The sequence below is a fragment of the Falco naumanni genome, chromosome 8, assembly GCF_017639655.2.
Source record: "Falco naumanni isolate bFalNau1 chromosome 8, bFalNau1.pat, whole genome shotgun sequence".
Taxonomy (NCBI): domain Eukaryota; kingdom Metazoa; phylum Chordata; class Aves; order Falconiformes; family Falconidae; genus Falco; species Falco naumanni.
In genome coordinates this window covers 35,196,351-35,223,544 of record NC_054061.1, presented here as the reverse complement: position 1 = coordinate 35,223,544, position 27,194 = coordinate 35,196,351, and the positions used below count along the sequence as shown (strand labels likewise).

The 27,194-nt window shown below is 43.5% G+C and overlaps 1 protein-coding gene across 17 annotated transcripts in view; it reads right to left on the bottom strand.

The window, feature by feature from the left end:
* The window catches only part of CLASP1 (cytoplasmic linker associated protein 1), a 185,075-nt gene that overhangs the window by 106,317 nt on the left and 51,564 nt on the right, over window positions 1-27,194 (bottom strand). For 16 of the 17 annotated variants that reach the window (XM_040602654.1, XM_040602652.1, XM_040602653.1 and 13 more), the window contains exons 7-8: window positions 24,188-24,285; window positions 22,962-23,029 (exon numbers count right to left, since the gene is read on the bottom strand). In XM_040602654.1, the coding sequence (XP_040458588.1) occupies window positions 22,962-23,029; window positions 24,188-24,285 (166 nt within the window). Of the gene's footprint in view, window positions 1-17,463; window positions 17,572-22,961; window positions 23,030-24,187; window positions 24,286-27,194 lie in introns of those variants that run through there. The other variant, XM_040602668.1, reaches the window with a different exon arrangement.

Below are 27,194 nucleotides of genomic sequence, written 5' to 3'. Positions count from 1 at the left end.
GCTGGGGGCAGGGGGCTGGGAAGTGCCTGGAGGAAAAGGGCCTGGGGGTGCTGGTCGACAGCCGGCTGAACGTGAGCCAGCAGTGTGCCCGGGTGGCCAAGGCGGCCAACAGCATCCTGGCTTGTATCTGAAACAGTGTGGCCAGCAGGGCCAGGGCAGTGACTGTCCCCCTGTACTGGGCACTGCTGAGGCCCCACCTCGAATCCTGGGTTCAGTTTTGGGCCCCTCGCTACAGCAGGGACATGGAGGTGCTGGAGCGTGTCCAGAGATGGGCAACGGAGCTGGGGAAGTGTCTGGAGCACAAGTCTGGAGCAGCTGAGGGAACTGGGGCGGTTTAGCATGGAGAAGAGGAGGCTCAGGGGGGACCTTATTGCTCTCTACAGCTGCCTGAAAGGGGGTTGTAGGCAGGTGGGGGTCGGTCTCTTCTCCCAAGCAACAGGACAAGAGGAAACAGCTTCAAGTTGTGCCGGGAGAGGTTCAGATTGGAGATTAAGAAAAATTTCTTCACCAAAAGGGAGGTCAAGCATTGGAACAGGCTGCCCAGGGAGGTGGTGGCATCGCCGTCCCTGGAAGCGTTCAAAACCAGCAGAGACGCGGTGCTTAGGGACATGGTTTAGCAATGGACTTGGCAATCCTGAGTTAATGGTTGGGCTTGATCTTAAAGGTCTTTTACCACCTAAATGATTCTACAAAAAACGGCTAAAAGCACCTTACTGCCTCAAGTTACGCAGAGCGTGTGGAGGGGAGGCAGAAATGCTGCCGGAGCTCCCACCTCCACCTCCACAGAACATTCTCCCCAGTGCAAGGCCTGCTACCTCACACTAGTCTTGCAGCAGAAAGGTTTCTAGAAATACCTCAAGGAGATAAAAATGTCAAACTGTAGCCTTGTTTCCTTCCTGGACAGGTCTCGGAGGGCAGCTGGGTTGGTGAAGTTAAGCCAGTAAGATGTGCTGGAGAGACCTTAGGAAGCTGTAGCACCCGCCCTGTCTGAGACCTTTGTTTCTGTGTATTTACAATCAGTAACAGGGGCAACATGTTGCCCAGCACTTTGCATTTGCTAAGGGATAACCCTCCTCTGACATGGTGGGGCACCCTAAACTTTCCAAGCAGCTCCCTCCGAGCCAAGAAACACAACGTGTACAGTTATTCCTGAACAATGAAAGAAAAACCAAGGCTGTCAGCCTGCATCTATACAACCACAGAAAACAGGAGCCAGGGCTTCTGTCCCAAGGTGTTCATCTGTCTGGGTACAGGCCAAGGCAAGAACATAGGTACTACATATGCAAGAACTGTATGGTGTTATGCACATTACACATCAATGACTCCCATGCAGAATGCCTGGCCTGATGCATAATTAATATGCTTTAATTAGATAACCATTTAAAATACTGTAAAATGCTCAGTGGGGCAATAACCATGACGTAAGAATGTCTAAAACTGCAGGTGGCCGAGACAAAAGAACAATCATGAACAGAAAACTAGGGAGCAAGGTGCAGCACCTCCACAGCCTAAGTGCATCTTGAGAAAGATTATCAACTACCACAACATGTATGACCAGCGTGATGACCACAAATTTTGACCATAAAGAAATACTTCATCGATACATAAAGATACATATTACTACCGATTGTGAAGGCATATATACAAGCAAAAATGTACAGACAAGTTTTGTTTATTTAAAATTAATTCAGAGTTGGATTTTATGAACAAGGCTATGTTCTCTATCCACAAAGGGTTACCGAACAGTGGTTTGAGATACTTCTGACAGAAAATGTGTCTGGCAATGGCTTTGGGAGCTCCTGGGACAATTGCTACTAGGTTAAGGAGTTGGGTGCATGTTCTTCAGAGCACCTGCTGTAGCTGTTAGCGAGGGAAACTGATAGGGAACCCGATTTGATGCTGACATTTGCTCTAGAGTATTTAGTCGTACTGACTGGCTGCATCAGCATTCTCCTGGTGCACTAGAATGCAGAAGTTTCTGCCTACTCCTAAATAAAACAAGCACTCTGAGGGGGCTTCTTGCCCCACCACCATCTCAATGCAACTCTCTGAGAGCAAGCAGAGCCTAGCTTTGACTAGCAGCATGCACACAGGATTTACAAACCATACTTCAGCACCATTACACCTGTGCCAAAGTTTGCAGCCCATGCCACCTCTCGTAATGTCTACGTAAACATATCCAACAGCTAGAGCTTAGATCAGCAACCCACTAAGAGCCAGCAAGAAATACCTATTCCCTACCGACACCACACTTTTGGTAGATACTGGCAGAGAGAAGAAATGGTTTGCCAAAGTCAAGCCCACTTTGCTTATTCTCTTTTGAGACACTAGGGATAAAAACCCAGTAACTGAGTAACTACCATTTTGCATTTCCCAGCATCAATGCAGAAAAAGCAGTGAAACGATACGCAAGATCAGCGACTTCAATGGGAAAACTTCAAAAATGTTTTGGGGTTTTTTGAAGCAAAAGCAGAAACTAGTAGATAACAGATTATGAAGACATTTTGGACTCTACAATGACTGGTTTGAAAAAAACACCCAACCTCAAAGCACTAAAACATGTTTTATTTTAGTAAAAAAAAAAATGCTTATTCAGTAACTTTTAGAATGGATTTTCAGTAATGATTACTTCTAATAATACTCTGCACAGTTCTGTCTATGAGCTAGATAGGATTAGTTCCATTTTTTTGACACAGTGGAAACAGAGGCAAAATACACAAGGAGGCTGACTCCAAGTCATGCAGAAAAGTCAGAATCACAGCGAATGCCAGAAGACGTATCAGCTAATCAACCACCACACTAGGCTAAATTCTGCTTCCAGCTCTATACACCGAGGATGGAGGTGAAAGCAAGAATGTGCAGAATTTGACCTGATTATTTTTTAGATGCTAGTATCTCAGATTTCCTTCTATGCAATGTCAAATAAACATGAAGAGGTTTTAGTACACTTGGTAGCCTATTTGACAGACACTACAGTACAATATATGGTTTCCATGTGGTTGGATAATAGAATCTAAAAGAACCAAATTCATATTTAATATGGCTTCAAATATAAGCACAGTCTGAATTCCTGATCTACAAATGGAAAGCTCCAATTCCTGAGACACATCGGTTTCTCGGGCTTTCCTTTACCCACCCTTCAAAGCTGCATTTTAAGCAAACTATTGCCTAAAGGAAAAAAAGTCAGGGGAAAGTCTCCAAAGCCAAAAATGCGTCACAGCTTATAAAATATTAACAGTCAGCATGGGTTCTGTTTTCCCAAAGCTTGTTTCCCCCATCCCCCAACTCCTTTAAAACAAAAGATAGATCTAAGCTCCTTCATCCACATTCCTTCCCCATAAACAAACATCATTAGGTACGGCAAATAAAGCAGTCATATTCAGGGCAGAAAAAAAAAGAAAATACAAAGGGAGAGTCAAGACATTGCTAAAACTTTCACTCCTTTTGTCATTAATGTCTTTAGACTACTACATACAATATTCATATTTCAGAGGCAACATGAAACCTTGAGCAAGCAGGGGACTAACATGCTACAAAGAAAAAAGCATCGTTCCCAAAGAGCTTACAATCTAAATTATGCAGTCAGAGCACCGTGAAAAATAATTGTTGCTATTCAGACTATATATATGAAAAATAAGCACAAAGATCCTCCTCTCTTCCTTTTAAAAGGGCAGTTAAAGAAATGCAAGTATTTGTTTGCTTATCAGTCTGTTCAGCAAAATCCTGCCAAACCCATTCTTATTTGGCTTCAATCAATGGTGCTATTCACTTTGTCCCCATGGCTCAGCAGCATCCTTTTTCAACCATCCTCAGGTCCCTGCACCTAGGTAAAACTTAAGCCTGTCGCTCAGCCATCCAAAATTTTCCGCCATGACTGAAAGCTGGTCCCAAATGAGAATCAATAATTGACTTTGATGCCACAGCTGGTCATTTGAGTTCTTTAGTAACCATTCTGTTTTCCTCACACATATTGTGTGCACAGTAGAAGACTTCCACAGGTTACATCCATGAAAGAATGGTGAAAGAAATCAGTTTCCCCACATAAAGCTACTTACTGCATCAAATACAGAGATCAGTCAGGATCAATTAGGAAATCAGAACTGGAAAAATGTGGTATGACAGACCAGTAACACCCTGATTCATCTGACCTGAATTCTACCAGTTCCTCTACTGTGTCTCTTATATCACTTGACTCTAACCCCAAGACCACGCTACCCGCAAGAAGGACTAAGGGTGGGCTAATTTTGATCTTAGTCCCTTGGTTTAAATTAAAGTTCAGAACTTGGTAAGAGGTGGTGGAAGCTATGAATAAACGTTTACAAGCAGGCAAAATATCTTCTCTCAATCAAGGACAAACTCAGTGAAACAAAAACAAAGCATGAATTTGCCTCAGGACTCAAGACTCACTATGAAATTATTGCTGCTTAACAAGTTCTAAGACAGCTGAGCCACAGTAACAGCCCTTGTGTTGCTCTTAAGCTACAGCAAATGCAAGGTAATATAATTTAACTTAGTCCTAAAGAAAGCTAACCCAAGCAGAATCATTCACATTTCCCACAAAGAACACAAACATTAATCACAGCCCAGTTAAATGTTTTTCTTACTCTGGACATAGCCATTACAGGCCTCACAAAACAAATACTGACCTACGTGAAATTGGAGAGAGTAAAATACAAATAGTTTCCCATGGAAGAGCTGGAAACACAGAAAAACAGAGAAAACCTGCCTTAGCCATTTTCACTGCTGCTGGGGGTGAGGGGATCAAAATCACTCATCTTTCCTTACCGGTGACACCTTCTCACAGGTGATTCTGCCAGCTTAAGAGCAGCTGATGCAGAACAAGATTCAGACAAGGTGGTGAGCACTGCTGGTTTCTACGGTTGTTCCTCATTCAGAAAACACGCTGAAATCATTAAGTGAGGCAACATCAACAGCAAACATTGGCATTTATGGAACTAAACACCCCAGATCTGAACAGCCATAAGGAACCTCAAATCCATGCAGATGCAAAGACAGCCTCCAGCCCAGTCTCTGGTTAACCAGCTGATTTCTGTCTATACAGATTCCTGGTTTCACACCTTGCCTTCATGCAAGACTTGACGAGTCAACAAGTCAACAAAACCAGAAAGAACCATTAATATAAGGAATCATTTTTTAAAGAGCTTGCGGTCTCTCCTTAAGGCATGTCTGGCTAGCAGAGCCATTTTGTACATCTGTGACCCTGAAAGACCACTGCATTGATAATTCAAATTAGAGTGCAGCTGCTTCCCCCCTGCACTGATTTGTCCACCCTGTAGGAAGCGACTTCCTTTCACAAGCGACATTTACACTTTAATCCTAAATGGCAAGTCGTACAGGGTAGTCCATACAAAGACTCAGCTCTTCGAAACAAGCTGGTCCCTTTTCAGCAGGCTGCTCGTGCTGTAAGCAGAAGTCACCAGGAAAACCACAGACTCCATGACACCACTGTGTTTCTGCTTTGTTAAATACTGTGTCAAATAGTACAGAAAATCATAAATACCCATGTTAAGATGAGCAGTTCCTTTCCTAAAGTCCTAGAACTTTTATTTCAGTTCTAGGACTTAAAATTCACCCTAAAGCTTAAACTCTTAAATCTTAAGACTTACAGGGAATTTTACCACTTGCCTGAAACACAGAGATTACCCAACACAGTGATACCTTTCAAGTGCCAACTTGTTCCAGCATCACCTATGCAGACCCCACACCCTGGCAACTTATCCTGCCAACTGTGAGGAGTCTACCAAGAAATTAATCTTATGAGGTTATTCTCTCCATTTGGCTGCCACCAGGCACCATCCACCCATATTCTAATTTTGCTGGTTAATTTGGAGTGGGGTGGGGTATTTTTTTTAGAAAGGGGGAAAACAGTGATCAGATAAAGGCAGGACACTCAACTAAGTGATTTTTACTGCCAACACAGCAGTTATTTTTGGCCTTGCTGTCATCAAGCAATGCACATAACTAGGTAACCAGCACAGAGCTTAAATATGATACCTGATATACACTGCCTGAGGTAAAAGTTTGGGGAAATGGAAATAGGCTCTAGAAAGTATCAAGAGGTGGTAAAGAGATTAAGTTTCTACAACACATGAGGAAGCTGGAATAGAAGTAGAGAAGGGAAGACAGAAGTCATTGCAAAATACATATAACAGGACGTTGTGAGCTTTGTGAGCCATCGTGGGAACTGGTGCATATGCGACTCCTTTTTTGTCAGATCAATTCACATCATGCTTAAAAAGGAAGAGACGGGCATCCCTTCCAGTCCAGGAAATCAATTATATACTTCCTAGTGGCTGAAGTCATGACTCCTTATCCTCCATTATTTATAAAGCCACTTCATACAGTTTGATGTTAAAAGTAAAAAATTGCTAAAACAATATCATACTCAAGAGGTAATTCAAATGTCTAATAATCCCACTAAGAATGCCTTCTTGGTTGGTATTTTGTAAATTGCTAGACACAGGTACCAATCCTAGGATAACTCTCTGGGATTAATCAAGGTACGATCAGTTTAAAGCCTCCTCCTGCTCAGACACATCATGGCACGTACCATAATGCATGAAGACCTTCTGGACAGGCCTCCAAAACATGAAGCCCATCTGCTCTCTAGGACTTACAAGACTGAGACACCTTTGTATTTTGGGGGTATGGGAGAACAGGCAGAGAAATCAAGATAAAATGGATTCATAATGCCATGATGTCCCACCAGTAAGGAACAGAAGAGAGCACATGAGCAACCAACTGCAGAACCTATGAGCACAACATCTGAGCCTAAATCCTCATCAGGAGTGACAACAGAAACTAATAGATTGCTTTAATCCTAAAACAAAGCTGTTCTGCAGATTGAAATAAATAAGGCTGAAGTCTGAGACACTTCTATCTTGGAAACTCCACAACAGGTCCCCAGGTTGAGATAATGGTCCTCAACTACTTACCGGGTCTTTTTCAGGGCAGCAGCACTGATAAATCCAACTGATTAAGTCCTTCCCAGATCCCACGTCTACCATAAGCAATGACTGGGAAGAAGAGACTGGTTTTCCAAGTTCACCACAAAGATAATCACCCCAAGGTAAGTATCTGCAGCCATCAAGCCACAGAGAGGACAGGCAAGATCTGAAGGAAGGAAGGCTCTCTCAAGCATCTTTGAAATTAAAGACAGGAGGACGCTGCTTCCTTGGGTTTGCATCATTTCCTATGGCCCCATTCTCACTGACTGTTTCTTTTTAGATTATTTTGTTGTCTTCTACCCCTCACACTTCACATTCTTATACAGGAGAAGAGGTACGACTCAGAGCCAAGGGGGTGCAGAATAGCATTGTCTCTGTTTCACAAGAGCTAAAATGGATTATTTTCTTCAAATGGGTGAGCTAATCCAGTGAAGCCCCTGAAGGTCCTCACTCACACACGACGCTCTGTAGTACACCTGTGTACTGTACGGCAAAAAAAGCTTAAGCTTAGGGCACTTTGCGTCTCATTGGCTGTAAGGTGTCCAGATGCACCTAGGAGGTACATTCCAGAGCAGGAACAAAAGAGCCAAAGAATTAAAATATTTTAATTTAAACACATTTCATTTCAGATACAGGAGCATGCCTTGAGTCAGCGGTACGAACGTTACAAAGATGCACCAAGACTAAGATGGCTTGGGTCTGCTTTCTAGCATTAATATTTACAAGTTCCTATGATAGACCTTTTGAAACACGACTGCTTCTTTTATACATATCAAAAAGGAATACATGAGTTGGGGAGAATTAAAAAAATGGAAGTTGTTCAAAATTAAATACGTTTTACAGAGTAAAATCTAACGATGAGAGTAACGGTCCTCGTATCTCATTCCTTTCACAATAGCCTCAGTTGGATGTGCAAAGCTATACACCTGTATTATACGATGAGGTAATATTTGGTGGTTTGTATTTATTATTTGCACTACTTGGTGTAGCAACATCAAGAATCTAGGTGACACCAAGACCCTCCTTCTACTCGCTGAAAGAGACACTGAAGCCAATCTTCAAGTTATATGACAACTAGTTACAAACTTGAGAGTTTCAATTCTGAACCTTCAGCTTCCAGGCTTACTACTCATCTGGGTTTTCACTGTGACTCACAACCCTGCAAGTACATTTGTCCCAAAGCACACGCAACTTCAACCAGTTGTAAAAACTGGTTGAGAGCAGAGAGACTCACCATTTCCATTTGCTCATTCACTGAGTAAAATCAGCTTGACAAACAAGCAATTTCTTTCTAAATCATAATACTGCTTAGGAGCAACAGTCAGATTCCAGACTGTTATGCATTTGCTTCACATTTTCACAAATCTGAAGCAGAAGTGACCATGTCAGTGTTGTTCTACATGTAACAAAGTGTTAACACTTACTTTGACAGGCAGGATTACTATCTGTTGGCACATTAAAAAAAATGCTCACAAACTCCATGACTCAAACACTATCAGGTATGGAAGTGGTAATAGCACAGAGGTGGTGTGAAAGTGGAGGCAGATATGAGTACCGAATTAGCAAGTTTTTATTATTAGCAGCTGTTTCCAGGCATCGCTTAGACTATCTGAAGAATCAGCACGAAGCACTAACATTAAAAAAACTAGCATGAAAAATTGACTATAAAAATGTGAACCGAAGGAAATCAGAAAAATGTATCATCAGTAGCATATCAGAAAATGTCACTGGACTGGGTTGCAGAAGAAAAAAAACACCTAAATCTTTCTCCACCCCATCCAGTAATTTTTAGCATGCGATATAGGCTGCTGGTACCTTAACTACAAACAACAGGGAGTGCTCATAGGGCACGGCCAGCTGTCAACAACTGTTACTGAAAACCAAACACAGGGGGCAAGCTAGCAGTTCGCAGCATCCTGCCTCCAGAAGCAGCCTAATGTCAGAAAGTATAGGAATACATTTTGTGGGAAAATAATTTCTCACCAAATCCTTAAACCCAAACTCTGTGCCCAAATAGATAAACCTTCAGCATTTCTGGAGAAGGCAAGTACCACCTACAGCCTGAGGAATCTGCTGGACTGCTCTGTCCTTTCACATGCATGTCCACGTAAGTCCTATTCTTCCTATGTGACAAACTGCTTTACCAGCTATCAGTCTATATAGACAGAAAAGTCTCGGGACCTCCCAGAACATGAAAGCAGGATCTTCCTGGTTCATCTGAGACTAACAAGTCAACCACTTAGGTCACTCGAGCCCCCTGAATCACCCACCACCATTACAGAGCACTTAGTTTATTGCCAAGCAGCAATAATTATTACTCTGTGCAGACTGGAACTGAATGGCTCAGTTGTACAATGGCTATTCACTATTTGTACTGCTGCGGCAACCTGAAGTGATCAGTAGCCAGCAGCATCCTGGTTCACTGGATATTGTGCACAGCCCACTAGCTCCCTAGATGATGCCAAATCCCAAATTTGTGCCTAGGAGCCACAAACCAGCCAGGGAAGCAAGGTCTGCACCATTAGCCTGTATATTAACCAGCACCCAGGGGGCTTTCATCCCAGTAAAGCTAACTCAATTGAGCTAAAAAGATGAAACTCCACTCACACTGCCCCTCTGGTCAGGGTCTCTTCTGGGCATTATTTAGTTTGGAGGAAAGGGTCTGTGAAGGGATGAGCAGACCTTTGCCTCCTGGCACTATGGAGAGAGGAACCCATAAATCATATCCTGCATTTGAACTTCTCCACGCATGACCCATTCTTGTTTAGGCTCCACACCTAACGAGAATGGATCCTTAACAATAAATGACTGAAAGGTCAACAAGCATCTTGCTAGAATAAAATAAAAATTTTTAAAAAACCCACACCATAAATTAATCTCCCCATAAACTAAAAAAGGGGATAAAACTGAGAAATATCAACTTCCTACATTAAAATTTTGAACTAAAAGAAATGACAACAAAGCAGCCTCAAGCCTGTCCAAGTCTCACTCCTGCAAACACACCACCATGCTGGCAAATCATCTGGTTCTCTTTAGCAGCCATCTGTGCTTGCCTTCACTTAAAGAAGAATTAGCAAACAGAGGAACTGGCACACGTGAAACACAGCACGTGACAGAAAACTATAGATCCACTTTCAGCTTCCCTCCAGAGACTGAATGCAAGTAAGATCAGCTGTTTTAACCAGGAAACATTAATTTAAATGCTACCTTTACATACTGGCATGTCATAGTAAGTCAATGCTCCAATAAGCATCCTTTTGAACTCCTTGCCTTGCCTTCTTTCCCATGCCAATGGGTCCCTACTTGCTGCACTCCCTCCACATTATAACCTTGAGACTGAATTGATGAAGCCTTCACTGAAAAGCAGGACAGAGAAGATGGGCAAGACAACTTCCATTCTTTTTCCTTTTTTTTTTTTTCTTACAGTAGTTTTGTGTTTACCTTTTAAATATTAGAATCAGTATCCTAGTAATTCCTGCTAGCATCTTCAACCCCCCCTCCCACTGACACAAAGAACCACTGATAATTACTGCCTGGAACATGGGTGGGTTGGGGGAGGGGGTGGGGTGTGGCTCTCAGTCACCTAGATTACATTTAAACAAGGCTTCTTCACCTTCCTTTTGCAAATATTATGACAGAAGAGGGTCAAAAAATTTATTGTCACAGAGGTTAAAAAAATGCATTCAAACATCATGACTTAAAAGAACCATTTGGTTTTTCTGCATGGGGAACTGAAACACAGAGCTCAGCCAGCAAAATAAAGCTTACCATTACAAATAAAGGTTCAGAAGTCTTCTAAAAAGAGTATTTTAAAGAATGCCATGAAGATTAAATGGAACAACCACCAGTCTCACCTACTAATTTGTAGCAAGCTGCACCTCAGACAATTAGAATATATCCACATTTAAGTATCAAGCTTTAAGTTCTTAACATTAAAATCAAGGAGTAATCTGCATCTTAATTTTTCACTAAATACGCCCATATGCAACCTGCCAGTCACACTGATGACAGACCAATAAAACTAGAATAAAGTACTCTCATCAATTCTAGTATAACACCAAATCAGCAGAGAATATACATTACATGATACATGCTGCCATTTATAGAGGTGCCTCTGTTGTGGCTTGCAGCTGCTTCATGCTGGCATCAGGTTGTGTTGTTAGCTGAGGTCGCATTTTCTTCCACCTTTAGCCCTGTTAGCACTTTGGATGAACTGAAGTGTTCCATAACAAACGCACCATCGCAAATGACACTGGCAATCTCTGTCTTGAGCTTACCAGCACACAGCTATAAAAGTACTGAGTAAAAAAAAAAAACAACTTGATGAATTTGGACATCTTGGATAACTACTGCATCCTATTGAAAATAAAAACATAGAATAATTTAGGTTGGAAGGGAACTCTGGACATCAAGTGATCTAACCTTCATCCGAAAGCAGAGCTGACAAAGTTGTATTGCTCAGGGCCTCACCCAGCCAAGCTTTGAAAGTCTCCATGAATGGAGATCCTCCGGGCAACCTGTTCCAGTGTTTCATTCACCATCCTCAAAGTGAAAACACTATCAGCTCATGGAAAAAATGAGCACAGGGCTGTCCCTTCAGTCCCTGTAGTACGTGAACTACTGGAACTTACATAAAACCAGCTGAAAAGGTCTTATTTCCAGTGTGGAGGTTTTCTGGAATTAGTGCTGTATGCATTATAGATACAGAAAAGTCAAGATTCCAGCCCCAAACTCAAAAGATGAGCTGCTCATCACAGTCTTTTATTGGCATTTAGCGTTTATTGTTTTGCAGAAATCACTTCCATGCCGTAAGGGAGCAGAGATCACTTGCTTTCAAAAAAAACCAGCCAAGGGTGCAGACCACTATCAAACATTGCTCAGGGATACTCTCACCTCAAACTGGTAGCATAAAGCATATTCTAGGGCATGTAAAACGTGCTGGTTTAGACAGCTCTGTGACCCAGCCTACCCAGGAAGAAGCTGGTGGAAAGGACCAAACAGTTTCCTTACACACACACTGGAGGCCCAGAAGGGAACATCCCACTGTAGCTGATGGAGCACCCTGCCTGGTTTATACAAAAATATATTACTCCCAACAGCTGTCAAGGAATCACCTTTCCCCATCATGGGTTTCAAACAAAAACCTAAGGTTTTAATCCTATTTTTAATGCTGACTAGCTAAAGCAAAGGCTTCACGTTTATCTCCAACTACTCCACAGTACCTTGCACAGTCCATCTCATACAGAAGTCCCCAGTATCCTCCCGCATCTCCCATACTCTCAGGCAGAGTGCACAGAGCCGCTTGCACCACACTGCTGTAAACAAGAAACAGTGTGCACAAAAACAGGGACACGACTGCTTTAGAGCCCATGATAATAAACAGGCTTCAGTGAGCAACACAGAGGGGAGCAGCAAGCACAGAGCACAATGCGCATATGCAAGAGCCAGCCCAGACTCAGATGCTTGGAGAAAGCCCGCTGTAGTGAGCCAAGATCCAGCACATCATGCACACACACAAATAAAAATAAACAAAAATCTGAGGTAAGCACTGGAGACAAGTATGGAGCTTCTTAAAGGGGGAGGGGACAGAGAATAAGTTTCAGTGAGCTGGTGCATAAACATTTTGCCTGTGGAAGCTTGGGATCAAATCTTATTTAGGTCTCCAGTGAAAAGGAGCGTGATTGTCTCTCCACATCACAGAAGCTCCGTGTGATTAGAAGTCTCTGCAGATTCAGCTCCCGTCCAGCACAGAGCTCAAACAGCAGGAGCATAAATCAGAGCTGAAGTGCCCTGGCAGAGCTGCAGCGGGGAAGCAGCGTGCCCAGCCTGCCGCTCCACGGCTGGCTCCAGGGCTGCCCCTGCTCCCCCCGCTCACAAGCGGAACTGGGGGGTCGGGGGGGGGAAATATAAATGCTCGAGAGCAAAGTTAGACCCACTCTTCATAAAGCAGACTTAATTAGAAATGTCAGGTCTCATTATGAGCCAGAGCTCCACTAGGTAGGAGTCCCATTACTCAGGAGAGATGTGTGTGGAAGACATACGTCGTTTTCTTAAAGATGTACCTCCTGCCTCTACCCACGCCACACCCAAAGGGAACAGCCTCATTACATGGGGGTGGAGGCAGCGCCAGCACTGCAAGAGCCATTGCCACCTGCACAGAGAAAACACCGGGATAAGCAGTGCCAACACGGTTTCATACATAAAACTTCCATTTCCCCTTTGCCTCTGAAAGGCTAAGAGCAGTCATACCTAAAACACCCACAAAAGGCTATTACAACGTAGTCAACCAGCAGTTCACAGAGGGCCCTGTTCATTTCCCATTGGAATTATTAGAAAGAGGTCATTAACATCAAAGGGAACAGATTTGGACTAAAGAAATACTGTAAATTTATCTTTCCTACCTCTGCATATAAGCATCCAAAACTTTATCAAACCGCTATCTGTCCTGGTCTCCAGCAAAGTCCAGGTATGTTTCATACTCACTGAACATCAGCATCTGCATCTAATACCAGAAACTTCCATATCAAGCATCTAAAGGCCTTCCGAGGTGCCCTGAGGAGCTCTGAAGGAAGGCGAGCCAAGGAAAAGGAGCAGGTCTGGGAATGTGGTTGCTGTAGGTTTTGCCATTCTTGAGAAAAGCAGTTTGAGTGACACTGTACAGTGAATGCAAGTGTTTGCCTCTCGCCCTATAGTGCACTGCTTGTGCTGGAATCCACCTGGGGTGGCTCCGAAGGCCAACTGCAAAGAAGCAGCCGCAGCCACCGGCAGCTCTCCTCGTGAAGGTCCGGCTGCAGGGAGCTCCCTGCAGATGTGTGTGGGGCGTAAACCAAGCCAGGAATACTCAGGGCTGTCTGCAGTTTGGGGCTTCGGGGGAACAAACAAGAGGCGAGGCTCAAACTGCTTTGTACAACGCAACAAAAGGATTCCTTTGACAGAGCGACAGGGCAGAATTAATTCCTCCAGCAGGCAGAAGAAACCCAGTCATTATACAGTATTTTCTGTCTTAATACTACAAAAATAGAACGCTTTTATTTATTATAGCTTGGATTTGCTCTATTTCACATCACTATATCCAAGCTCCAAACAAAATACTTCAGCCAAACATAATGAAGGAGGGCAACATAAGGCCAGGCCAGGGCCAAGTCCGGACAACGCATTAACTGTACTTCCCACTGGAGCAACAGACCAGCACTTGTCCATTCCTGCATTTAGAAAAAAGGTCCTCTTCATGCCCCCGACTCACATGGCTGTAACTGCAGTTATTGTTCTACCACTGTATGTTAAATCTGGATACACCATCTGTATTAGTATGTCTTTCTCCAAAATGGACTTGGTAGTCTAATCTCATCCAGCCTAAGGTCAATGATTTTAATATGAAAAGAGACTAGATACGAGAAGACCTTCAACCCTGCAAGCATTTGCTCTTAGGTTCTGTAGAAGCCAACCAAGCGTTCTTCAGTCTAGACACTTGAATAAAACCTCACGGTTATGGAAGCTGCAGCTACCATGGTTATGTTCTACATGCACTGTTCTGCAAGGGCAGGGATGCTATGTCCCCTTGCAGGAGGAACACACATGTCTCATGCACTTTTACTGCCCCTAAAAGCCTACCCTGTAGTTCACAATTACCTTAGGGTGGCTGCTGTCCTCAGAGGCTGCTAGTTACAGCAGCTAAACTCAGTTCACTTGTTACACGCTCAACCTGAAAACAAATGTCACCAAATAAATGAGAGCAGCAGTACAGGAATTGATCAAAGCGTTCCACAAGGGATGCAAGAAACTTCATCTCTCCCCCAAGCATTCTTTGGCCATTGCTGAGGCTGCCGATTAAGGACAACAATTTAATTCTAACTAGGACAGCAAGTCTATATAAAAACAGCCCAGAACATTTGTTTATAAGAAGTATCAGGAGACTACTCTCAAGGAGCCAGCACCCAGCCAACATACAGAAAGGGGGGCAGGAAGACCCCCACCCCTCCACCACTTTTTGTGGAGACAAATATTTGTGAGCCCCGGGCAAAGTTTCCTATGTCAAGAACGCTTTTGTAGTTCTTTCCATAGCAACAGAAAGCATGTGATACCTCCACTTGTGCTCAGTGAAGTACTTCAGTGCGCTTCTCCAACGAGTGTTGGAGCCAGAGTGTGTGAAATACATGACCCAAATAAGCTTCACACATCTGCAGAATATACAACTATGGGATACTACTTACACAGGCTGCCCTTAGCATGCCAGCCTTCATTTGGGATATTTGAGTAATTTATACCCCCTCCCGTCTCTCAGAGAACTGTTGAGATTTTAGAAGACTGGCTTAAAATCACTATTACGTTCACAAAGATCCAAATGTGTGCACACACATGTGTACGAACCATCCTGTCAATAAATTTGCTCCTGGAAGATGCTGTGTACAACAAATGACAAAGCTAACATGAGATTCAGTTAGACCTTTCATGTGAAAATGTCACTGGAGTTAATATTTGCTCCAGCCTTGACCCCTAAACTCTTTCTGACAAAATACCTACAAAAAAGAAACAGCTGGGCAATGCAGCACAGAAGATACCAGCAAACTGGTCCAGAGATTTTAAAGACAACGACCACTGCAGATCTGAGGCGTTATTTTACAGATTTGACCAACCTCACAACCAAGAGACATGAAAGAAAGTGGAGGAAAAGACCACAGCAAACAGCAACACTACTAAGCATTGCTGAAATGTGATCGCCTCCACAGCTTTACCAGACATTGCTGCAGTTTCCATGGGAAGGGTGCGGGATCTTTTCAAATTCGTTCTAAATCTCATTATGGACACTAGACTGTAGACTCATCCTTGCAATGTGTTCCATGTTGCAGGTGTTCTCCAAGATAGCCTTTGAGGTCCCTCAGACCCACATGGTACTTCTACCCCAAAGGGGAAGAAAAGAACAGGCCCTGCATAAAGAAGAACGTGCAGGATATTTATGTATTCAACCTCCACCACTGTTAACTGAATCCTGCATGTTAATGTTCTGTTCATGAGGTCCGTGCTGAACAGTAGTATCACCTTGTCATTTAGCTGCCCACTCCTTTAGCCTACATTTTATACACATCTGTTGGAAATACCACCAAATGCAGCCTGTGTTGATATACATCAGGGGTTAGGGAAGTGATGATACACACACAACCAAACTAACTCTGGTCTGCTCCTTCTTTGCAAGGGAATCCTAGGGCCAAGGTACTTTGCATTCCACCCAGAAGACACAATAGCACTAACAATTTACACACCTGTTTTTCTTCTGACATTTGCTACTAACTACCACAGTTCAGACAACCGATGGTGACCTGGAGGTCAGACATTTCCCATCAGATAAGACCAGCTGGACTGTGGCCTCAGGCTCTTCATTCCACCAGCTGATCTTTCAAAGCTGAGAAATTGCCAGCATGACAATTTCATTAACAATAACAAACATGTGCTTGTTTTCCTTAAGCCATTAAGTACATTAATTATTCAACACAATTCCAACTTTTTTAAAAATAATAGCTTATTCTCAACTCCTCTTTTGACCTGGACAGGAGGAGCCACAGTAAAAAGGTGTCTCAGCTGTAGACGGTGACACGTCCACAGCATTCAGTTTGCCCAGGTGATTTCCATCTTCCAATCCATTACAAAAAGAGCTACCAATTAACTTGCACCTTGAAACAGTAAATATCAATTCAAACCCAAAGTCTATACAACTCAGATACCCACAATCTCAGACTTCCTAAATTTAGTCTACTACATCCACAGCATAATAAGGATTTCGTACGCTGAATGGAGAGAAGAGGGGGAAGAAAAAGAAAAAAGATGCAGCTTTTGCAAAGATGGCTAACAGAAAAAATTTCCTCTGAAAGTTAAGATGAAAGGCACAGGCTTCTGATGTACCAAAAATAAATGCAATACATGCTTCCATGCTGTAAATTAATTCTTCATAGGTGAGAAGATACAGAGCTCCTCTGCCTTTCCTTTTCACCTAGTCGACTCCAGCCTCTCTGACATCCACAAATAACCTTTTTGTTACAGAAACACAACAATGCAGAAAAGCCATTGATGTCTCTATTTGGCACATTTTTGGAACTGTGTTTCCATGTTAATACTTGTAACAAATTTAAATAATCTTCCCAACTGATACTGCAAAAGGAAACTGTTAGGAAATGAAAGCCTCAGTGATTGCTCAAAAACAACGCAGACCAGGAAGGGTATCTGAAAATACCTGTCCTTCACCTCTTGCAACCTGTTCTGTTCCCTTACATATGCACACATCCTATTCCTTCACCCCATCAAACAGATCATTTATTGTATTTTATAGAAGCTTAAACTGAGCTTGATGGCACCAGGCTACAGATGCTTACAGGCTATTTTTTAAAGTTCCACTGCTACTGCAAGACTGCTTCAGTCTCTTCATATTAAAAAGAAACTCAACAGGCAAATAACTCAGACACTAACAAATCCACCCGTCCCTTGTGGCACATTCATTAGCACCTACCTTTCCCCGTAGTCATTTTCTGCAGTGCCTGAGATGCTGGGGAAGAGCACTGTGCTCCGGGAGCAGCCCTACGCTACATTGTCTCTCAGCAACTTCATCACCAGCAAACTCTCCACCCTCAGAACAGACTTCTCTGTGTGACCTAGCAGAGGATTGCCACCTCTCCTCCAAAATAAAAGCCTGCCCAGTACTCAGCTGAGCACCATGTGTCCTCCTATGCCTGCTTGCTCACATCCCTCCCTTCTAAATGTGAGAGTTTAAAATCCAGGAGGCAGCAATATGCTTATTTACAGAGTTGTGCAATAGAAAGGGAGCAGAGCTCATCTATTTATACCTTCCACAAGGATGTACTATCAGTTTATAGCACTCATGCAAGTATCACTCAGACATTTTAAACAGTTGGACTTGATGATCTTAAAGGTTCTTTCCAACCTAAATGATTCTATGATTACTGTTCTCTCAGCCCCCATACAGGTGAAGGGATATTTCCTTGCTTTTTTCATGCCACAGGAATGCAGAGTCAATTAAATTAATTTTTTATTTCAGCTTGAAAACAGCATTCATAGAGAACAAGCCACAATGGAAATTAAATTGCACAAGGAGATATCAATGCAGAGAAGCACAGTGCAGCGTTTGTTGATCCAGAACCTCTCTGTGTTATCAGCCGCCCCTCCTTCCAGTCCCTAATTCTGCTGCTTGGATGTGTGTTGACAAACAAACAATATCCCACCCACAGATGCATGGCAATGCTTGGCAAACGTGGGTGATTTTTCCTCCTTATAATAAAATTCAAAAATAGCATTCAGTGACTCAGCTCTATTACCAGCAAAACACAAAAATCTAGAATAGTTCTAGTTTCCATCTAATTGCCTCAAAGTTCTCAACTTCATAAACAGGATTCACTCACCAAATAGCACATTTACCTTAAACAGGATCTCAAATACAGAAGTAGTTCTACTCAAGAGTAACATTGCTCCTTCTTTCAGCTCAGGCTTTCAGTAACTGTAATTATCACATCTGCTATTTTGGTGTTGTTTTAACCTGCTTACTCTTGGAATGCTAACCCATACCGGCAACTACCGAAACCTCATCCTCCCCTCACCTTACTCTGTGCAAGTACCTGTGGGGGAGAGATCTCAGCTCCAGACTTCTAGCTTTAAGATCTGCTTTGATTTCTTTGCAGCCCAAGACTGCTGCCACCTCCGCTATCCCTAAATCTTGCTCTCCTGAGCAAAGCCAAAATTCAGTGTAAACATAAAAGTTCGATCCCTTCCCTACCCACAGGAACCATGCTGGCACACCACCACAGTATCCTGGCACGCACCAGCGTAGAAGCATCTCCCCAAAATTGTGAGACTTATGGAGGCGTAGAGGGGGGGTGGGAGAGAAGAGAGGTTTATATCAGAGAATGTTATTTTACGGTATCACAATGATCAAGAGCATAAAAAAACATCCCAAAACATTCTGGTTACGAATAGCTTTGGTTTGGGTCACCATTTCCTATCAGCCTGTATCTCTCAGCTGATCACTTATTTAATTTTTAATCTGTCCTAAAACTTGATCATAAAGTGTTCAGGAGTCCAGGTCTGATCCAAAGTCAATTCAAATCCATGGAATAACTGTATGCTTTATGTTCAGGTCTTCTAGACATAATACCAAGGAAACCCACGCAGCATCAATTTCTTGGAGTCTCCGTTTCTGTCCAATAGCCTCTCTCTGTATCACATCCAACTAAAGATCATCACACAACGCACACGGAGAAAGCAGCTGACTAGCTGGCAATTATCGGCTCTTTCATGCTGAAAATGTATTTGTCCCAGGGGAATAAGGCTTCTGCATAATTAGCAAAAGCAGTTACACAAAAAATAATTAGCCTGCTGAAAGCCCAAAAGGGGAAAAAACTATAATTTTTGCTTCAAGAGGCTGACTAATTATATGCCAAACAACAAAACAGAGATGCACCGAGAATCATCGAGAAATCCAACGTGGATTTTTAACTTCATATTCTAGCTATAAGGGCTGCTTGTAGCCTAGCAACAAGCAGCATACTTCAGCATGCCAAAGCCTCCCTCTGACTTAATGAAACACCTCAGATTACGATGCAAACCTCCCCCATCTCACTATGCATTTGACTCTTGTATTAGTGAACGATAAAAATAAAGCCTAACCCCCCACCCCCCCCCAAAATCAAGCAATTTAAGATCAACTCAAAGCAGCACTGATGGACCACAGTATAAAAAGATAAGTAAATATAAAACACATGAATTATTTTCATAGACTTAAAATTCACATTCTGATTATAGAGTTGATTCACTAGATTTATTCATGGGACCACAAAATGCCCTATTATTTTAAGCATCTTTTCTAGCAGACTAACATTTCTGTTTGTTTGTGCCTTGGGAACCATTAGTTGAGAAGTCTTTAATAACTTACAGCATACTCTCTAATCTCAAATTACTCCTGATATATAAATAATGCTGCTGCAATTCTTTCTTTTACATGAATCTTCAGTGAGCTGGTAGAGGAAGCTGTTATGCCACACAGCAGTCTCAAAGCTAAGAGACCAGTTTTAGTCATCGCTCTTCTTCGACCAGTTCTTTCGCCTTATTTCACCATTTCAGAAGCCGCAGTTGCTTCCCCCGCTGCCCAGCACCACTATGTTCTGCAGCAAGTCAGGTTTGACAAGCACTTTCAAGTCTTGCTGCGATGAGCACACCTCCAGTGCTCCTGGGCCAGAGCTCAGGGACTTCAGCAAACAGCTTGCTCTTGGTTACCTACCTGAGCCACCCACCAGAGAGCTATGGGTGAATATGGGAAACCACATTAAAAAAAAAGTTAGTTAAGACTTGAGCTTTGCTAGTGAGCTGGGAAGTCTTGATACAGCTTCAGTTAACGCTTCCCTTTCAGGGGCATGCATTAAAGACCTTTCCAATGAGCCAAGCATGTTCCTTTGTGGCCAGTACACATGCAACACGGGGAGCAGCACAGGGCAGAAACCTCAGCACAAGAGCACTGCTGCTGCTCCTGCTGTGTCATTTTACACTGACAAGGGCTTACAGACAGCGGTCTGCACGAACATTTGCCTCCCAAAACACTAAGGCAGCCTGCACAGAGCCAGGAGGAGTACGTTAGCTACCGAGAGGGACGAACACAAGCTTTTAAGACAAGATACGACTGCACCATATTGTCCGAAATCATCTGACCCAGGCCATGTAACGTGAAGGTTGAGGCATTAGTGGTGTGTTCACCTGGTGGAGTCACAGTCTAAAAGAAGCGGTATTAACAGTAACAGATAGAGACCCTCGTGATCAACACTGTACTCTGCCAGACTCAAAGGATTAATGGGACTGAGACAGCTACTTCCTGAGAAAGGCAAGTATTTCGGATGTGCAATATTTATCATCACCTTCCCCAGTGCCTCTGACAACCACTGAAATTGTCACCTCTGTTCAAAGCTGCAGGAGGCGTCAGGGACACAAGAAACCTGACAAACTTAGCCTGTCCTTGGGCTGTAATGAACTTGTGACCACGGGTGAAGATAAGCCTCCTCCACTGGCTTAGACAACCTCAGAAAGATAAACTGAAAGTTGCAGAGAGCTGTTGACACATTAGATATGGCGAGCACGTATGCTGTGTTTGTGCTGTGCTCAGAGGGCGAGGAAGAAGCAACAAACCAGCCTATAACACAATGGGAAAGTGAACCCTCCCCTCAAACACACGCACCAAAAGAAAATAATAATATATTCATAACTAATGTTCTCATTATTAGCTTCACAAATTAGAACTACTTTAACTCAAGCAACTACAGACTTATTCATTGTTAGAGAAAATGAAAAGGTTCTGGCAAAGAACCTCACACGTGTCTCACCCGTTTCATACTAAATACCCTCCTAAGCAGGTGTGATACACCTGGTTTTCTACTAACATCACCTTCATGTGGATTAGAAAAACCCGCTGTAAACTTAGCTCAAATTTGGCCAGGGGCACATTAATCTCCAAAATCTTTCCCTGCCCCTCTAGAGAATAAACCCAACGGAACTCCCACCCACAGCATCTTCCCACCAGAGCATTCGTTTAAAAACACCATGCAGCAATAAGTCTCAACCAGAGCATAAGCCTGCCTCCTGCAACTCTACACAACAGCAATCTACGTAATGCAAAATTAACTTTTTTCTTTTTTTTTGAAAGCCCATTCTATTCCACTACTAGCAAAACAAAAATCAACCTTAGCCTAGCCAAGTGGAAAGCAGAGAAGCCGGATCAGCAGTAAACTTGTTGCAGTTTGACTTAGGATTTCAGAACAAACACTTGGAGGCTGCAATCCTTAAGATGTTTGCTAAGGGATTAAATACTTACTTCCCCCCTTTTAAAGAAGTACAAGAACATTTGTTCCTCAACTGCGCTTTTTTGCCACTGTAAGCCTCATCTACCTATACAGCCAGTATTTTCCCACATTATGCAAAAAGTATCATTTTAGCCCATTCCATCAGAGGAACCTGCGCTAGGTCTTCATCGTTCCCTAGCACACAAGGGAGTATCACATCACATTTTTGAACAATCCAAAATCTAACTTCAGAATTCTCAAGTAAGTCCATTTTATTATTTCCTGAAGTAAGAAGAATGGTGCCTGGAGAAGTGAAAAAGGTATTTGTTGCAATTTTAAAAAGCAGAGACGTCTGCTCTCTTGGCTTCTGAGAGCATGGTGGGAAAGACTGGGGACATCACCTCTCCTGCTCTTGGCCTTGCAGAGGGTGTGAGCTCAGTGGGTTCAGTACTGCAGGTTCCTACATTCTTCATCTCTGCTCTACTCTGCTCTTGGCAGAAAGATGAATTCCCTGACCATGAATTCTCTCAAAAATCTATTCCTAAAAAATTCCTTATTAAAAATACTTTCTAGCTCCTAAGTTTATCTATAGGAAAAGCAGTAATACACACTTGTTTTTAGAGTAAGCAAAACACTAGTCTCAGACATGAAGACAGAATTAAGGCTCTGATAAGCATCTTTTGACTACCATAAACATAAGAACCTAAACTTAGGAACCGCAAAATACAATCCCTAAAAAAATACCAGCTTTAAATGGAACACTAACACATTGATATGTACCCTTTCTGTACTATTTAGGGCATTAAACTGAAAAGGCTTCTTCTATCAAGTTACTATTTAATTTACCTTATGAACAATTTTAACAAAGATGCACACGGACTTGACAACAAAAGATGTATTTCCCTAATGAAGCTCAAGAGGAAGAGGAGGACAGCCCTAAGAACACCTTCTATTCCTGAAACTTATGCTTCATTCTCCTGCTGATACTACTAGGGAGACAGAGCAGATTAACTAAACATCATTTTTATTTGCTGGAAAAGCTATGTGTCTATTTCTGAACAATCACCCACACTTGTTTTCCCTAACAGAATGCTTGCTCTGTGTCCATTTGAATGCCTCACCCACTGAAAATTGCTAAAAACACCAAAAAGAGAAAACAAGTGCTTCTACTCACCACCTGAACTCTGGATCATGTTTCCAGATTTTTGGACCTCATCAAATTTTGTAAAAATTACATTCAACCTGTTTGAAAGATAAAGAAATAATGAAGAGTTGAATTTAATTTTTAGGAATCTTCTAATTTAAGATGTTACAGCACAAATTTTGCTTTACTCAGGTCATTGGGAGCACTGTCAAAAACATCAGTGTGGAGGGAAATTATTTTCAAATGAAGTAAAATCACAACATGCAACATTTGATAAGAAAAACAGAGAAACAACTGATACTACAGAGGTGTAAGAGATACAGTTGGAAACACTACATGACTGAAGATGTGGCATGCCTAATTGTGGATGCATTTCTAGTTCATTACCACTCTGGCTATACTATTTGCAGAAATATAAAAAAAACAACCCACAACTAAAAAAAAACTTCACAATTTGTCTTCAGCCCTGATGCTTCTTTCCCATTCATGGCACAGACCTGGTAGAGCAGAAGATCCTTACCACATCTCATTATTCCTTCCCAGAGAATTTATTACTTTAAGCCACACTGTGGCAGAAGATGCTTTTGCTGGAGAATAAGAGAAGGCAACAGCACTGCCTCCCACTGCGTGCAGCCCACCCCTGAAACAACCCCTTCCCTCCTCCCTCTGTGCACTGACACGATGCCAGCCACTCCATCCTCAGGTCTGACCTACTCCATCCTGCGCGCCAGAGGCTGCGGCAAGATGCAGAGCAGCTTTCTTACCACACCTGAAGTGGCAGAAGCAGAGGGATAGGACTTTGGGGTTGTTTGGTTCATTTGATTTGTTTTATTTGTTTGTTTGATCTTTTAATAAAGCCTTGGAACTGATGATATTGGCTGTAGGGTTTTTTTTATTTATGACAGCCTACTAAGTTGCATAAACACAGGCTACTCCGAAGTGTCCTCTACACATGCAGAACATACAGGAAAAACACGATAAATCTTAAATCCATTAACTACACATCTGTAATAATTTTACCGGTTTTCCAAAGATCCTATGGCATACTTGGGCAAAGGTACAGGATCCACATTAAATGAAACTTGAGTAAGTGTTTGTAGGATGAAAACAAAAAAATACCCCCAAAAAAAACAGAAAAACCAAGCACTGATTCCAGGAAAAGGTTCAGTCATGCAGCTCCTGAAGCCTTCTAAAAGAAGGAAGGGAATAAAAAGCAGCCCAAAACTATTGGAGACATAAGGACATTTTCAACTTACCGAGATTGGGGTAATCCTTTTTTACTGAGATCAGCCCTTACACGTTCACCAACATGTCTGTAAATTTCCACAAGGCTGTTTATTGCTGCATCTCGAACCTGAATGTGAGATACGAGAGAAATTAATCACCTTTATAATTTAAATAGATAAACTCCTGCCTGACCTTGGATAAAGAAATTTGAGTATTTCTCACCAACAGTTGCCACTATAGGCATTACTACAGAGTTCATGAAGGAGCTTCCATCCCTGCGTTTCAGATATTAGCAGTATCAGCAGGTCTAATTTAATTGAAAAGGCAGTCAAGAGATAAGATGAAAGGCTTTGTACATAGGGACACATGCAGGGAGCTCTGCTACCTTTGCCAAATTCCACCCATCGTGTGCAACAGGTACATTTACTGGATTAAGAAAAGCAAGGAGACACACACAAATAAACTTTATATTGCTAGTATAAAAACCTGGGGTTTAATAGCAGTTTTAATGTGAGCTTCCAGGAGGTCACAGCCTCCCTCGGGCATCCCCCTGCTCCAGCATGGTGTCCTTCCCGGGCTGCAAATAGATACCTGCTCCACTCCGGATCTCCACGGGCTGAGGGCACATGGTCTTCACCATGAGCTGCAGGGGAACCTGCACTTGTGCCTGGAGCACCTCCTGCCCTCCATCTGCCCTGACCTAGGTCTCTGCAGGGCTGTTGCTCTCACATAGTCTCACTCCTTTCTTCCACTGCAATTTGCTGTGTAGATTCCACCCCTCACCCCTTCTTAACTATGCTACCCACCATCACTAACAGTGTGGTGTTGTCAGTGGTGGGTCCTTCTTGGAGCTGGCTGGCATCAGCTCCACCAGACATGGGGGAAGCCTCTCACAGAAGATGGTCCTGAGCCCCACCCACAAAAAAACAAAAAACAAAAAACACCAAACAAAAAAAAAACATTGCCACACAAACCAAATACACCATCTTTCAAACTCACATTTCTGTGTTTACAACAAAGTATGGAGGGAGGGAATCAATCAGCCAAGTCACCATGAATTTTGCATATTTTCCAAACTGATTTGCAAGAAATGGCTGAGCACATCCTTCCCTCTACCCAACAGAAAAGCCACAAATCTGATTAAAGCGTCATCTTTCTGTACTGAATCCCCTTCTTCCACCAGTCACAGCAGGCTGAGAAGGTAAACTGTCTGCCCTGTCTACAGAAATACCTATGGAACCATGCACTTCTGCTTCTCATGGGACGCCCTGGCAGCTACCCAAGCACCCACACACATCACAACTAGACACAGGATTTTTGTGGGCACAAGCTAGACTCACCTATAGAATCACAGAATCATCTAGATTGGAAAAGACCTTTAAGATCATCAGGTCCAGGCATTAACTCAGGACTGCCAAGTCCACCACTAAACCACGTCTCTAAGCACCACATCTACATGCTTTTTGAACACTTCCAGGGTCGGTGATTCTACCACCTCCCTGGGCAGCCTGTTCCAATGCCTGACCACCCTTTCAGGGAAGAAATTTTTCCTAATCTCCAATCTAAACCCCCCCAAGCACAACTTGAAGCTGTTTCCTCTTGTCCTGTCACTTGTTATCTGCGAGAAGATAAGCTGCTCATAAGACTTGCGGTCTAGACCATTCACCAAAGAGGCTAGAGTCAAAGGGCTGGCACACATACCCTGTTCCTTAGCCAAAAAATATCCTAACACTTGACTCACGTGCATCTTGTTCCCTTCTCCTGCTGCACAGCTTCCCATTCAGCAAGTCGCCGCCTGTTTCCAAACTCCCATCCTCACTCATGCCAGCCCTCACTCTGCAGTCTTGCCTCTCCTCTCTCTGCTCATCAGCCCTATGCGTCACCAGGCAGGACTTCTGGGCACAACTCAGGAGGGACTCTGGTGTCCCCAGTTTCTGGGGACACAGACCCTAACCCAGCCTCACACTGCCTCCGACAGCCAGGGAGGAGAGGTGGCAGCACCCGCATCTCACGCTCGCCTGCGGCCAGTCCGCCTGCCCCAGGCACAGGCATCAGCAGCCGGGGCACACGGAGAAGCTGGAGAAGCTGTGCCGTACCTCCAGCCTGCCACCGTGCCCCCTGCAGCTGCAGCACACAGCACGGCCGGCCACAGGTCCTGACTGCGTGAGCTGGAAGGACTGCCCATGCACGTAAAGCTCATCAGAGACACGGCTGCAGGATGGGCAAACCCATACCGGGTAAGGCTGGGAGCCCCTGCTATCATACCTGGTTTACTCTATCACAACAGTAACAAAGTTTTAATGCTCAATTTGATTTTTGAGAAAGTACTCATAGTTTAAATACTGTTGGCATACTGGGTGCTCACCGAGTTACACAACTGCGTTAGCTGAAAACAACAAAACCACTCCTTCTGAAAAAGGAAGAGCTTCCACGTCCACAGCAAAAGGCAAAACCAGGGCCCTTGGCCCAGCTCTGTGCTCTCCCAGCGCCTCTCGCCAAGAGAGGGGCAGCACTGACCGGGCATCCCCCAGAGCTCGGCAGAAGGCACCCGCAGCAGAGAGGCGGCACCAGCAGCTGAGAAGCTGCCCCAGGGGAGCCCGGGACCAGCCCCTGCTCAACCAGGAGCTGCTTTGACAGCAATCTGTGTCTGACCGGCTACGGCACAGGCTTTCTGGGGATGAGGAACCAGACCCAGGGGAAGGGACAAGAGATCAGCTTCATTTCCCCCAGCAGCTGGGTACCGGGATAACGAGCTGTGCCAGGCACATGGAAGAGGCAGTGCAGAGGGAAATCCCGTTTCAATGCACTCACCAACTTTCCGATTCATTCAACAGCTCACCGATGGCAAGAGCAAGGTCAGTCTGTGCAGCAGTTCCAGGTCCTAAACCCAGTACCCCCATGAGGAGTAACAACTTGCTCAGTCACAGCTCAGAACCAAGAAGGACCCTGAACATTAAACTTCCACAGAAACTTCTTGGGGTAACAGGTTTATCCTCCTGCACCGGAACAAGCCGCGAGGGAAAGCTGCTTCACACT